The sequence below is a fragment of the Chelonia mydas genome, chromosome 11, assembly GCF_015237465.2.
Source record: "Chelonia mydas isolate rCheMyd1 chromosome 11, rCheMyd1.pri.v2, whole genome shotgun sequence".
In the NCBI taxonomy this organism is placed as follows: domain Eukaryota; kingdom Metazoa; phylum Chordata; order Testudines; family Cheloniidae; genus Chelonia; species Chelonia mydas.
This window is the reverse complement of record NC_051251.2, coordinates 10393171-10407628: the sequence shown is the minus strand read 5'-3', so window position 1 is coordinate 10407628 and position 14458 is coordinate 10393171. Positions and strand designations below refer to the sequence as shown.

At 40.4% G+C, this 14458-nt stretch overlaps 1 protein-coding gene across 2 annotated transcripts in view; it reads right to left on the bottom strand.

Moving 5' to 3' along the window:
- SLC49A4 (solute carrier family 49 member 4) overlaps positions 1-14458 on the bottom strand; it is a 153391-nt gene that overhangs the window by 15193 nt on the left and 123740 nt on the right. For both annotated transcript variants that reach the window (XM_043524878.1, XM_037912036.2), the window contains one exon: positions 11019-11146. In XM_043524878.1, the coding sequence (XP_043380813.1) occupies positions 11019-11146 (128 nt within the window). The remainder of the gene's footprint in view (positions 1-11018; positions 11147-14458) is intronic.

Genomic DNA, 14458 nt, shown 5'->3' with positions numbered 1-14458 from the left:
AGACAAACATTTCCCTGTTTGTATATCCCAGATTTTCCAAAACTATTTATTGATGGGGCAGATGTATGAGCTTATTTGGTTATCCGTTACTATAAATTTCCCTGGCAAGAAGAAAGAATTGGAATAGAGCAGTGCCCCCTGCCCCCCCGCTTACCCTGTCCACACCCCCTGCCCCCTCCAGAGCTGGGAGTAGGGCTGTGGCTCCTGCGGTGGGGGGGGGAAGGGGGGGCGCAACACACAGATGGGGTAAAGGGGCCAGGGCCACAGCTGGGCTGGGGGCAGGGCCGGAGCAGAGCAGGAAGCAGATGGGGGTTGGCCTCGGCCACACCACACCCCCCCAAAATGTTCCTCTCGCCTCAGAGCTTGGGGACCTATAGAATAGAGGAAGTGGTTAAACAGTGGTAGCCATTTAGCTATTCTCAGCTGGGCTTAGAACACAGCAAAACTGGTCTCAATCAGCTCCTAGAATATTTGCATTCCAGGAAAGTCATGAAATGTATATTAACTGCCTCCTCTTACATGACACCCTCTCCAGAAGTGGTTCACAGACCAGATGCTCATTCCGTCTGGAGAAGAGAAGACAGAGGGGACATAACAGTTTTCAAGTACATAAAAGTCTGTTACAGGGAGGAGGGAGAAAAACTGTTCTCCTTAACCTCTGAGGATAGGACAAGAAGCAGTAGGCTTAAATTGCAGCAAGGGCAGTTTAGGTTGGACATTAGGAAAAACTTACTGTCAGGGTGGTTAAGAACTGGAATAAATTGCTGAGGGAGGTTGTAAAATCTTCATCACTGGGGATTTTTAAGAGCAGGTTAGACAAACGCCTGTCAGGGATGGTCTAGATAATACTTAGTCCTGCCATGCATGTTGGACTAGATGACCTCCCGAGGTCCCTTCCAATCCTACAATTCTATGATCTTGATATCCACTGTCTTCAATAGACTTTGAATCAGGCCCTTAGTGTCGGGGAATGTCAGGCATACTGCAAGTGAGTGGTGCTGTCCAAGCTTCCCCGAACCACTATTATCTATTCCTGGGGGAATTCTGTGGGACTGAGCGCCCACAGAAAATGGACCGCCCCCTGCAGAATTCCTGTGCTTCCCTGCAGAAAACGGCAGGGAAGCCAAAGGAAGCCGTGCCCGGAGAGGGGGGATGACAACCATAGGCAGTTTTGGCGGGGATTGCCCCCCCAAACAGAGGCAAGGCATGGGAGGCTCACGGGGTAACGTGCCACTGCCCCACCTCATTTCTGCAAATGCAAGAGCTGTCCAGCTGAAGTAGGCTGTGTCTCTCGGCTCTGCTGACTCTTCAACTGAACGTTGCCTCCTGGAGCCTAGTGCCAATCATGCTTCCCTTCTATGTGCTGGGAGCCTTTCTGTATTCTGGGCAACAGTGAGCGTCAGCGATGGGGCTAGGGAAGGGGGGAAGAGGCAGTGGGGAAGGAAGGGGGAGTGGAATAGGGTAGGAGGAAGGGAATGTGCAAGTTGGGGGAGAGGGATGAGTTGAGGAAGAAAAGGGGATAGGGGAATCATGGCGGGAAGCGGCAGCCTGGCATGCGGCGTCTCCTCGGCAGCAGCTGGGGCTCCCCCGTTAAGCAGGCACATTGAACCCTCACCCTAACATGCCCTACCCCCCCTAAACCTGGACCCCCCCATACTCAGAACCCCACCCCACTGAGCCCCAACCAGCTGCACCTGGATCCCCACCCCATCAAGCCCCCCACACTCAGACCCCCACCCCACTGAGCCCTAACCAGCTGTACCTGGATCCCCACCCCATCAAGCCCCATTCCCTCATCACCCAGACTCCCCGCACTGAGCCCCCCACACCCAGACCCCCCCACTAAGCCCCATCTCCCCACACCCGGACCCACTGACCCCCAACCACCTTCACCTGGATCCCCAGCAGAGTCCTATTGCCCCTGTACCTGGAACCCCCCAATGAGCCTCTGTGCATCCAGATCTCCCACTGAGCCGCCCACACCCAGATTGCCCCACATAGAAACCTCTCACCCCACACCTGGATCCCCCCACACTTGGATCCTGCTGCCCTGAGCCTGCCCACCCACACCTGGTGCACCTGGTGCAGAGGAGCAGGGCTCCGGGGTGTTTCTGGGGCAGGCCTGGCCCTTGCACTATGTCAGGGTCAGGTGCTGCCTCACTTCCAAGTCCCTATAGCGGGGGAGGTGGAGGCTTCAGGGTGCCCACCTCAATATAGACAGTGGCCTGTGCTCCCCACTGCCATGCTGGAGCCACATTTATTTATTGACAAATAATATTTGCAGAATGTTGCATAATTTTAAAATATTGTGTGCATAATTTTTATTTTTTTGGCGTGGAATTCCCTGAGGAGTAATATATCCTGACCTCCAGTACCCTGATTATTCCAGTAATGGGCCTCTTAGGAGCAGAAAAACTGCACCAAATCATGTAGAGGTTTCTATGGATAAACAAGGAGGAGGGTAGCTCTAAACTCATTTTCTCTTGGGACTCAACACAGAATTTAAACAGGTCGTTAGCTATCTAAGGTGTTTCTAATTTGGCAATCATGCTAGAATCCAAGTGCCAAGATGAAAGGCTGGTGCCTCACTTAGATGTCTGTTTTGTCAATTTCATTGAACTCTGAAAATGTATTGAACGAGAGAAATTCTGACCCAAAATCACACCCTGCCACAGTTTTGATCAGTTTGTTAAAGTAGAACAGCAAAACTTCCTTATAACTTAATTCCTATCCTGAGCAAGGATAAGAACCATAAGGGAAGTAACCAGCTTTAACTTTTCTATAAGAAATGTGGCCCATTGTGAAGCAACATAACTTTTATTGTAATTTGTTTAACAGAAGCAAAGATAAAAAGGAAGGATTTCTCTTTAAAGTACATTTATAACATTAATATAGTTCATTGAATGGATTTTCATTCCTGTGTGTGCTTAGCAAATTCTTATATCTTGATATAGTTATGGAAGTGACTGGAAATCTGATCAAACTGGATTTGCTCCCAACATTCCCCAAAAGAAAAGCAAGTGAAACTTGTGGTTAAAGCTGAAGTACAAACTTTGAGGAGCTAAAAATTGTATGAACAGGTAAGTGATCCTTCAACTAAAGAGTAGAGATCATGAAATAATGGAGGCTTCATACTGCTGAGTTTTAAGATCTGTTACATTTATAGGTATATTCTTGAAATGTTCCTCACTTCAGAGCCAAACTGACTTTGCTGTACTTGCTTTTCATTGTTGATAATCATAATAATAAACTTAACCTTTACAAAGCACTTTTCATCGGTAGATCTCAAACTACTTTAAGGAAGGCAAGTGTCTTGGTCTCCAATATTACAGATAGGAAAAAACAAGGGACAGATAGATGACATAATTTGCTCAAAGTCCCATAGGAATAAAAATCTAGTTCTTCAGAGACCCTAGCAACTCTATGATCACTGGGCCATGCTGCTTTATTCACATCAAACATACGCTTTTTATGGTAAAGAAATTATTCTAATCATTTTACCCTTTGTGCATAAATAATTTTCTAGCCTCTCTCACTGTGGTTGTTTCTTCAATATTATGGCCTATATTTTGGTAGAGAGATGTGTTTTTATTTGCTGAAAGTTTTAATTTATTTATTTTTAATTATATTGCATAATTTAAATTCAGTTGTTGACACCATGGATTGCCATGGAAATCTGACTACCTGATGTCCAGTGTGAATAAAGATTTTGTAAAAGGAAATTCTGACCCAAAAATCTTAAAATATTGTTGAAAATACTGATAAATATTAGAAATGTATTGATATTTTTTGCATAAAACATTGAATCTGAGTCATATGCAACTGGCGTTACATACCAATGCTTAGAAAGTGTTAGTATTTATATCCATAGGTATTATCAGCAATACAAAGTGGCAAGATATTGAAATTGTCATTGTGCCATGTTATATAGTTATCTTGGGCCAAAATACCCCATTTTACATTAATTAATGTAATGAGCTCAATACAAAGCAAACTAACAATGCATTTGTGATAAATGAAGGGTGGGGCCCTCCCTTTTATGGACACCCAGCCAGCCAGTTAGCTACAAAATCCATTAGTAGCTGTTCTCTACTTGCTTTACCTGTAAAGCGTTAACAAGTCCACAGGTAAAAGAAAGGGAGTGGACACCTGATCAAAAGAGCCAATGGGAGGGCTAGAACTTTTTAAAATTGGGGAACAAACTTTCCCTTTGTCTGTTGTTGTTCTCCGGAGAGAGGAGACACATAGCAGCAATGCTATAAGAAGCTTTAAGCCAGGTATGGAAATCATCAGATCATACCTGGAACTACTTATCTGAAACCCCAGATATGTAAGTAAATCAGGGAATGTCTAGGAAGATGCAATTAGGGTTATTTATTTTATTTCTTATTGGCTTGTGGACTCCTCTGTGCTAACCCCCAAATGTTTTTGTTTTGCTTGTAACCTTTAAGCTGGACCTCAAGAAAGTTATTTTGATATTTAATCCTTATAAGTGATTCTTTCTAAATCTAGCAAAAAGCCTAAGTTCCAAATGTATTTTCGTATTTTTTTGTTTTTAATATAATTTACCTTTTTTAAGAACAGGATTGAATTTGTGTGTCCTAAGAGGTGTGCATAGGTTGTTTAATTAGCTGGTGGCAACAGTTGATTTCCTTCTCAGCTCTTCCCCGGAGTGGGGGTGAAAGGGGTCGAGGGCACCCCACTGGGAGGCATTCCCAAGTGCGCCTTCCTGGGTCCCAAGGGGTTTTTTGCATTTAGGTGGTGGCAGCATCTACCCATCCAAGGTCAAAGAGAAGCTGTAACCTTGGGAGTTTAATACAAGCCTGGAGTGGCCAGTATTAATTTTTAGAATCCTTGTGGGCCCCCACCTTCTGCACTCGAAGTGCCAGAGTAGGGAATCAGCCTTGACAGCACTATTCTAGCACAGACAATGGAAACAACTATTTCGTAGAGTTCAGTGTGTATACAAAACTGTCTTTGGAACTCAATGAAGGATTTAGCTTAGTATAATTTAAATAATGTTTATTAAAGTTTCTTAAAAGAAAATTCAAGCTTTCTTCAAGTGTATTGTAATCAGTTATCATTCTTATATATGTTTCCAAATATGCTTTCATGTCAATTCTGCTGAAAATATCATTAACCACCACCCCCGCCCAATAATGACAGAAAGCAAAAACCATGCTGTATAAAAGGAAGAAAAGCCATTTGAATAGCAGCCTGATCATAAACTACTGTCAATTAAAGAAAACATGAACTAGTCATTGATTTTTAATATCAATGTTAAAGGTCTCTAAGCAATTAGATTTTGTAAGAAATCTCTTCAGATGATGTCATGCTTATTTAAAAGGAATTAGGGCAATATTTTATAAGCAAAACCATGTTGCTTTGACCCCTTTTTTCAATATATTAACACCATCTTCCTCCCTATTTTAGCTAGAGATTTATAAAATTGCTACACATACTGCTGATTGAAAGTTGGTTTAGACAGTAGTGGCTGAAATTTTTCAATTGAAACCTTTTATCGTCCAAGAATGCAGATTTAGTGACAGCAAAATGTTTCACAAATTCATGTCTGTTTCATCAAATTGCTAATTTAAAAAAATCCAAAAATTTGACAAGTTTCATTAAGATGTTTTCTGTACGAAACATTTCATTTTTTATATGAACCAAATTTTGTTGTAAAATTTACTTTTATTTTATTTTTTAAAATGCAAAAACGTTAATAAATAAAAAAAAGTTTAGCTTTTGACCATTTTGTCAAAAAAACAAATTAAAACAAAAACAAAAACACACATTTTGTTAGACCCAAAACATTTTCCAACTTTTGAAATTGCCAACAAAGATTTGCTCAGTTTCTCTACTCAGATCTTAACGGCCTCTTTCTTCCACTTCACTTTAGGGAGAATAATCATACCTAACAACTACTTCCCCTTAAACATGTCATGAACCAGTCTAGTGAATTGAGCAGAAGTCCTAGAGCTCCAGAGTTTTAACTCCAGCTCTATCAATTCCCTGGTGTTGGGTTGGCCAAGCAGTTTGGGACTAAATTTTCAAAAACTTGGTACACAAATATAGTCATCTGAGTACTTATTTTGGAAGGCCAATGGGAGATGAGCAGAGATTTTTCAGACTAGGTGGCTAACTTTGTGAACTGCAGAGCGTATGGGCATTTCAGGATGGGCACAGCTTCAGGAATAGACTATTTGCAGAATTGAGGTAGGATTTGATAAGGCAAGGGCACACAATTTATTCACAAACCAAGCAGGTGCAACTTGAGAACGCATTGGCATAGGTGGTCTCTAATCCACAGGTGCCAACTCCATGGGTGCTCCAACCCTGGAACACCCATGGAAAAAAATCAGTGGGTGATTAACACCCACCGGCAGCCAGATCTCCCCCCTATCCCACAGCGCCTCCCATCCACCGGCAGCCCCACTGATCAACTCTTCCCCCTCCCTCCCAGCACCTCCCGCCTGCCACAATAAGCTGTTCTGCAGCATGCAGGAGGCACTGGGGGGAGGGAGAGGAGCAGGGATGTGGTGTACTCGGGGGAGTAACTTGGGGGGAAGAGGCAGGGAAGGGGCTGAGTGGGGCCTGGGGCAGAGCGGTGGTTGAGCATCCGCAGGGCAAGGAAGAAGCCAGCACCTCTGCTCTAATCTGCCTCTCACTAGCAACTGGTTGATTCACTACACTTCAGAGAGTTCAACACACAAAACTGTTTATTTGTGATACCCTCTGGCTGCTCAACTGTGCCAGAGCACTAATCTCATTGATGGTTTCACATACAATTGTCTGAGCCACCCAGGATGCCTGCTGAATCAGCCGCTGCTCTTGCTCACACTGAGTTGCTGACCCTCCTCTAGCTGACCTTTTAGTGGCCAGCATGTACACTGCATGCCACTCAAAGGCCCCCACTTAAAGCCACAGAGTTTAAGGCAAAAAGGGACCACCAGATCACCTAGTCTGACCTCCTGCATATCACAGGCCACGAAACATCACTCAGTTGACTGCTTCTTGATTGCTTCCACAGTCCCCCTGACTACTCACACCACTGAATCTGGTAGACACTACCAAACACACACCTTCTCCTTCTGAATAGCATTCCTCTCATGGGAGTAGCCTTCCACAGGTACCTGGCTCATCCTCCATAATATTCTGATTCATGAGGTTTGCTTCCTCATCCAAGTAGCTGGCTTTACTTTTGGAACAGCTCACCTCCTGATTGCTCAGACCAGCAGCATCAGATGAGCCCATCCTGATATCTGGGCAGTTTCAAGATGTTGCTGCAACCTATCATGCTTGTGTTTTTGCGGGTGTAGGGCCTATTTGCTTATGAGAAAGATGTTTGCATATGCTAATGAGCAGATGAGGCAACCAGGAAAAGAAATTTGACACCACTGAAGCTCTTTGAGAAGGAGTGGAGTGGAAGTGAACACACAAATCTTGGAAGAGAAACCTGTGTAGGGAGCAGAGAACTCCTCTACAGATACCACTGGACATTTATGCTAGCTTCTGCGAAAATTATTTTGGACCTTGATCTCTTTGCCTTAAAATCCCCACAGTAATACAGGAATGATAGTAATTGCTACAAAAAATACTAAGATAAATTGTTGCAGCTATACATAGTGCTCATCTTACAAACATAAAAAAGTGCAAACAACATCCTTGACCTCCAAAGTCAGTGTTGCTCCACTGACTGAGCACACAGAGATACTTCCACATTAAACAGTCATCTCACAATCCTTCCCCAAAGCCCAAGTGCCACTAGGCAGTGGCCTGCATTTGACCTTCTATACTTTGGCTCAGTTATAGTCTATACCCTCCAACTTTTAATTAAACAAAAAAGTTCAACCAAATCAATTTAAATGTGCTGTTTCTCCCACTTACTGTGAAGCGCAGCGGTCATAAGCATATTGCATCATTACACTTAGGAATAATCTGCATGAAGCCCTATAAATTAGTACTTTAAATAGCTTGTGCATTTTCATCCATAAGAATGTATTTTATAAAGATGTATCACTGGTATTCAATATACAAAGACCTACATTAAACAGGCATATTGCATTTATTTTCTATTACTTTTTACAAAAAAGAGCTGCTTATAAAAAGAAATGCCCGTCTAGTAAAGAAATTGGGAAGTTGGGCCATAGAGGAAAAATAAATCTTGTACAGCAAATATAATTTAGGGCCTAAATCCTTAATATCCCCTTTTAAAGATTTGCCAATACTCATTACAGCTAGCACTGCTATTCAAGGCAAGGTTTTGTTTTCTCAAAAAAGTGCTCAGATACTACAGTGATGTGCACATTAAAATAACTTACACAGAAAATAGATAGAAAATCTACCACAGGAAAGGAATAGTTTTATTTGGGTACTTTACAAAAACCAAATTTAAGGGACTGCTTATTATGAAGGCAATAACAATACATCTATTTTAAACTGAGCTCTAAACAATCAGATTAAAAAGAAGAATCTAACCTTTAACTACACACTGATTTAGGAGATTTCATGCCAAATCCTAAAATATGTACTTGTACACAGGAATGAGGTAAGAAAAGCTTTTAAAGGAAAGCTTATTGCACTGAAGTGCTACAGTAACATTACTGTCTACTCTGGACACTGCTGAAGTTATCACGAGTTGAAGTAATTTTCCACCTCACCGGAGGTGCTCACCATCTTGGAAGACTGGGTTCTAATTTTGTCAAGCTCCTTTTAGCTCTACCAGCTATTCAACAATGGTCAGCACAAAATCATCCAAACAATCTTTTTAAAAAGTTTCCAGGAGAGTCCATGAAATAGACAGAAGTGGCAAAATGCTTTCCAATATATTTTAACATGAGTTACAATGTAACATTTGCCAAACACCTTTAAGTGGGAAGGAAACAAGGCACAGAAAGACAAAAATTAAGATGGAGACAGAGACACCAAAATTCCTGCTATAAAAGGTAATAGTGTGACCTTCCTCATGACTTTTAAAAAAATAACTCACAAATGCACCTGATCATAAAGGAAGGATTTACAACAATCCTGCAGCCCAGGATCAGAAGCCCCATTTAAGGAGAAAGGAATCTGGAATTCTGCTACAAATAGTACAGTACTGATGGTGACTCAGTGGTCGTAATCTTTCACCTCAGATTCAGCACTGATCCAGTACCCCAGCATGATGATTGAGGCTACTGTGTTGCTAAAGACACCTTCTTTAGTATACCATATAAAAGTAAGGGCACTGATTAGTCAGGTCTTTCAAAAAAAACTTGTAATGAATCTTTAAAAAAAATAAGGGCTGAGATTTAATATAATAATCATAGCTACAACTCTAACTCCTCCTGGGGCCTTGGAAAAATCATTTAACTTTCGCCTCTTTTTCCTATGAAATGGAGATAGTCAGATTGTATGTGGCCTCCACTTGTGTAATTTTCTATGTATATATGCACTATCCCTGGTGTGCGTAAGCCAACATATTTTACCCACAAAAATTCAACCAGAGGCATGCATAGAGAGATGGGATCTATCATATTCATGCATTGATGCTTCACTCAAAATTAGATTCAATCTTTGTAAAGCACTTTGAAGAGGAAAAGTGCTATGTTAATGTCATTATTACTAATGCACTTTGTGGCATACAAAGCAGACCAAAATTAAGAAATGTTGTTAAATCTGTTGCTCTGTATTTTTACCTTCCCATCAAATTAATCTGGTTCCTTTCAGTTTACCCATCAGGATAGCTTACCACGAGTCCCATTTCAGGTACAAGAATCCACCTGCAAATTACAAAAGCCTACCAGTGTCCCAGAGAAGACATGCTCTCCAATAAACACATTACAGTCTAGCAATCATTAGTCAGTCACAAAAAGAGCCACACTGACAATCACTGACTGACTGTTTCTTGAGCCAATTCTACCCACAAAAAGTAACATTTTAGAAGTTATTGTGTACTTGCATGTTGCTTTGTATCTTCTCATTTGCCTACAAAAACTCCTTTCCAAATCTTCATTAATTTAATTTTTAAACAGAGTAATTGTGGGAGGGCACTAACATTACTAGTTCTTCCTTGAGAATACACAACTGTCAATTTAAGTTCTGTTTAATTTTAAGTTTTGTTTTTTGTTTTTTTTTTACAATCCAATAGTTCTTTCCTCCCCCTCATTTTACAGTCCTGCAGCTGTATGTTGGGTAAACAAAAAGAGATAAGGAGGCTGCTTTATTTCTCAAGGATCCTATATAGTGTGCTGAGTTCTTAAAAAAAATGGGAAACTAAAGGCTGGTAAGCAAAAATCGATATACCACTTCTGTTTTAGATTACCGTGTATGTAATTAATTTCACCTACAGAAAGTGGTCTGCTTTGTTCTCATCTGTAGGCAGGGATGGGACACTTATAAGATTGGCTCACTGCATTAATTTAGAAAACAAAATTTTTGTACAGTTACCTTTCTGTAGGTGTGAACAGACAAGCACAAAATGTAAAAGCTGCTAGTCCATTTTTTCACATGTGATGAAGAATGGGGGACACGCCACACAATTTGGGTTCCACTGGATTAATTAGTTCAAGGTTTTAGTTAATTTTTACTAATTTATGAAATCTTTTGAATTCTAAATTCCCAAACTTGCCATTTTTCCTCTATATATTCACCACTACCATACACTCATAATATCACCATCACTGTTTTATTCAGAACCACAGCTATTCCCCAAAAAGGTACTAATTAATACTCTGGATTAAAATAATTATGTTCCTTTAGTCAAAGTTTTTAATTCTTTTATCATGCTTTTAAAAGCTGTTCAAAGACATTTTTATTTAATGAGCTTTAAATCCTTTTTTTGTCCATCGTTATAAATTACTGGATGAAAACTCAGATTATTGTATTTAATGTATTTATCATCAGGATTGGGTTCTCAAAACAGATCATAATATAGTTTAATTAAGATAGCAAATATTTGCCTACAGTATCAGTTGTTTATAAAACAGTCCCAAAGAACAATAAAAATCTCTTTTACGGTTAAACATTGTTCTAGGTACCTGTAGTTAAAGGCAGGTGAGTGACACTAGTAAGGCAGGTGAGAGTGAACCAGGTGGATGCCAGTGTCGCGCCAAATAGCAGCAGCAGAAGTATAAGTTTCAGCATGCCCCTGATAAAATCTGCAAACCTGAAATAAAAGCACAAATCTCATAAATTCAAATGTTATTTTTCAAGTTATTTAAGCATGACACTTTACAGTAAAATTAATATATTATCACTATATAATCCAGAAATTAGAAAAGACCCCTGCACATTATTCTGAAACTGCTAGAAGGAGTTTATAATGACAGGTTCCAGATTAGCAGCCGTGTTAGTCTGTATCTGCAAAAAGAAAATGAGTACTTGTGTACCTTAGACACTAACAAATTTATTTGAGCATAAGCTTTCGTGAGCTACAGCTCACTTCATCGGATGAATGCAGTGGAAAATACAGTGGGGAGATTTTATATACACAGAGAACATGAAACGATGGGTGTTACCATACACACTGTAATGAAAGTGATCAGGTAAGGTGAGCTATTACCAGCAGGAGACAGAAAACAAAACCCTTTTGTAGTGATAATCAAAGTGGGCCATTTCCAGTAGTTGACAAGAACGTGCGAGGAACAACATTGTTTTTATACACACAAACCATGAAAAAATGGGTGTTTGTTGCGGAGGGTGGGGAGAAAACCTGGATTTGTGCTGGAAATGGCCCACCTTGATTATCATACACATTGTAAGGAGAGTGATCACTTTAGATAAGCTATTACTAGCAGGAGAGTGGGGTGGGGGGAGAGAAAACCTTTTGTAGTGATAAACACCCATTTTTTCATGGTTTGTGTGTATAAAAACATCTTATGTATTTTCCACAGTATGCATCCGATGAAGTGAGCTGTAGCTCACGAAAGCTTATGCTCAAATAAATTGGTTAGTCTCTAAGGTGCCACAAGTACTCCTTTTCTTTCAACTTACCTGATCACTCTAGTTACAGTGTGTACGGTAACACCCATTGTTTCATGTTCTCTGTGAATATAAAATCTCCCCACTGTATTTTCCACTGCATGCATCCGATGAAGTGAGCTGTAGCTCACGAAAGCTTATGCTGAAATAAATTTGTTAGTCTCTAAGGTGCCACAAGTACTCCTTTTCTTTTTATATACAATGGTGATTTTTGTCATGGTTAAACTGAAGCCTGCCTTCATTCCTCAGCAGCTCAAAAAAGTCTGAGTCATCAATTCAGGATCACTGGTATACAGGAAGGATTCTTGTTTGCAGTTCTAATATCTGACCAAACACCATGCTTTAAAACTGGAAAATAACTGTTTAATCTCTGCTTTGAAATCTTTCTTTCCACAGTATCTCATCCACAATTCAAGATTCTTTGCTGTTTTTAAAAGTATTTTCACAGCTCCAATATACAAAACCTCAAGAAACACTACACTCACTCCCTACTTCTTCCTTATGCTTGACTCCTATATATTTTTGCCAGAACATAGTTATCATAGGGATCATCTCTGCTGTTATAACACATTTTAAAAATTAACTCTTTGCTGCCATTCTCTGACATCTTCTTGTGGACATCTAGCTGCTAGCTGAAGCTTAACATGGCTAAAACAGAGCTCTTGATCTTCTCCATCAAGCTCTCCCCATTACCTCCTTTCTCAATCACTATGGATACCACCACCATGCCACTTAAGCCCATAACTTGAGTATCATCTTCCACTTGGACCTCCCTCTATGTCCTCATATTCAGGCTATGTCTAAACCTTGCTGATTCTTTCTATCTAAGATCTGTAAGACATGGCCTTTCCCATTCATCCACAACTAAAACTCTGATCCAGGCTTTCATCTGCCTGGTGAAATTACTGCAACATCCTATTCTCCGGCCTTGATAAATGCAATCTCGCCCCCGTTCATATCCATGCAGAATGCTGCTGTAAAGATAACTGTCCTAGCCTGGTGCTTTGACCATATCACCCCTCTCTTTGCATCACTTAACTTGTTCCCTTTTCTCTATTAAATCAAACTACTTGTCTTCACTTACCCATCCAATCATCTTTCATTCGCTATCAAGATGTTGACTCCCGCCTTTGACTGGCCTATGATGACAGTGTCTATCTCCCACTTGTTAAATTTTCAAAAAAGTACTTTTGTACTTTCTCCTATGCTGCCCCTGAGAATTGGGAAGAGCCCCCTGTAAACATCTGCAAAACTAACTCATTATCCTCCTTCACAATCCGAGTGTGCTGTGATGCCTAGAAAAAGCTTGACAACATTTAGCCTGTTGGTATGCAGAGAACACAACCTATCATGCTTGCTAGTACTGTCTCCCTGTTTATTTATACTCCCCTCATTTGTTTCTGTCAACCTGTATCCACCTGTTGTCTCATTTATTACTTTGATGGTAAGTTCTCTGAGGCAAGAACTGTCTTTTTGTTCTGTTTTTACAACACTCAGCACAATGAGGACCTGGTCCATGACTAAAGTTCCTGAACAGGACAGTAATTCAAATAAAAATGAAAAATAATAATAATTCAAAACAATTCAGCCATTGGGAACACTGTCTCACTTTGGATATTTACAAGGAAAACTTAAAAGATAGTTCACATGGTGTTTTTCAGCAGCTAAACATAAGAGGAAATTTTAATTTTTTTCCCCCAAAGCAGATCTCTCTCGGAACAAAATCACATCCTTACTTACATGGCTGCTTGCCAGTCAGTGGCATTTAGACTTGAGGGTGCATTGATCAACTAGTTTAGGGTGACTTGCTTGCTTATGTGCAAGCGTAAATATGTATTTATTTCATTCAAGCTAGACTGAAGAGCTAGGATCCATTTTTGTGGAAAAACTCAAACCTTTCCGGTTATTCTCAAATCCCCAATACTAATATCACTATGAAGTCATTGTAATAAAGAACAACATGCTCGGTATAACAAGATGGTAAGTTGGGTCTTGTAAACCCAAATGAATCAATGATGAAGGTCTCAGTAAATAGGGCAAGCAGAAACCCTCGCACCTGGACATAAAACTAAGTAAGAACTATTGATTGCTGGGGTAGTCAATTTTTTTTGCACCTTTTGCATTTATTTAAAAAAAACAACAATCCAGCTGAGCACTGAACCCACAACACAATTAGTACTGCAACTGCTCTTTTCAAAAGGGATTTTAACACTGGTGCAAACTTAGAAAAAACACTGGAGAGAGAAAGAGAGATGTTATTTAATTTGCTAGTAATTTTTTGTAGTTCCCTTGCTATTATTTAAGTTACGTCTGAAGAACTTCTCCCCTCACGGATCAGTTTTTCTCCTCCTGTTGGATTGGGGTAGCGTGGTCCAGGAAGTTTGGAATTATGAAGACATCCTAACTTGTCTACTAATTGCCTTATTTTCCCCTGCTAAAAAAAGAGATAGGTGGGTATTTTAAAGTCCGATCCTACATGGCTCACCTGATATAAAAG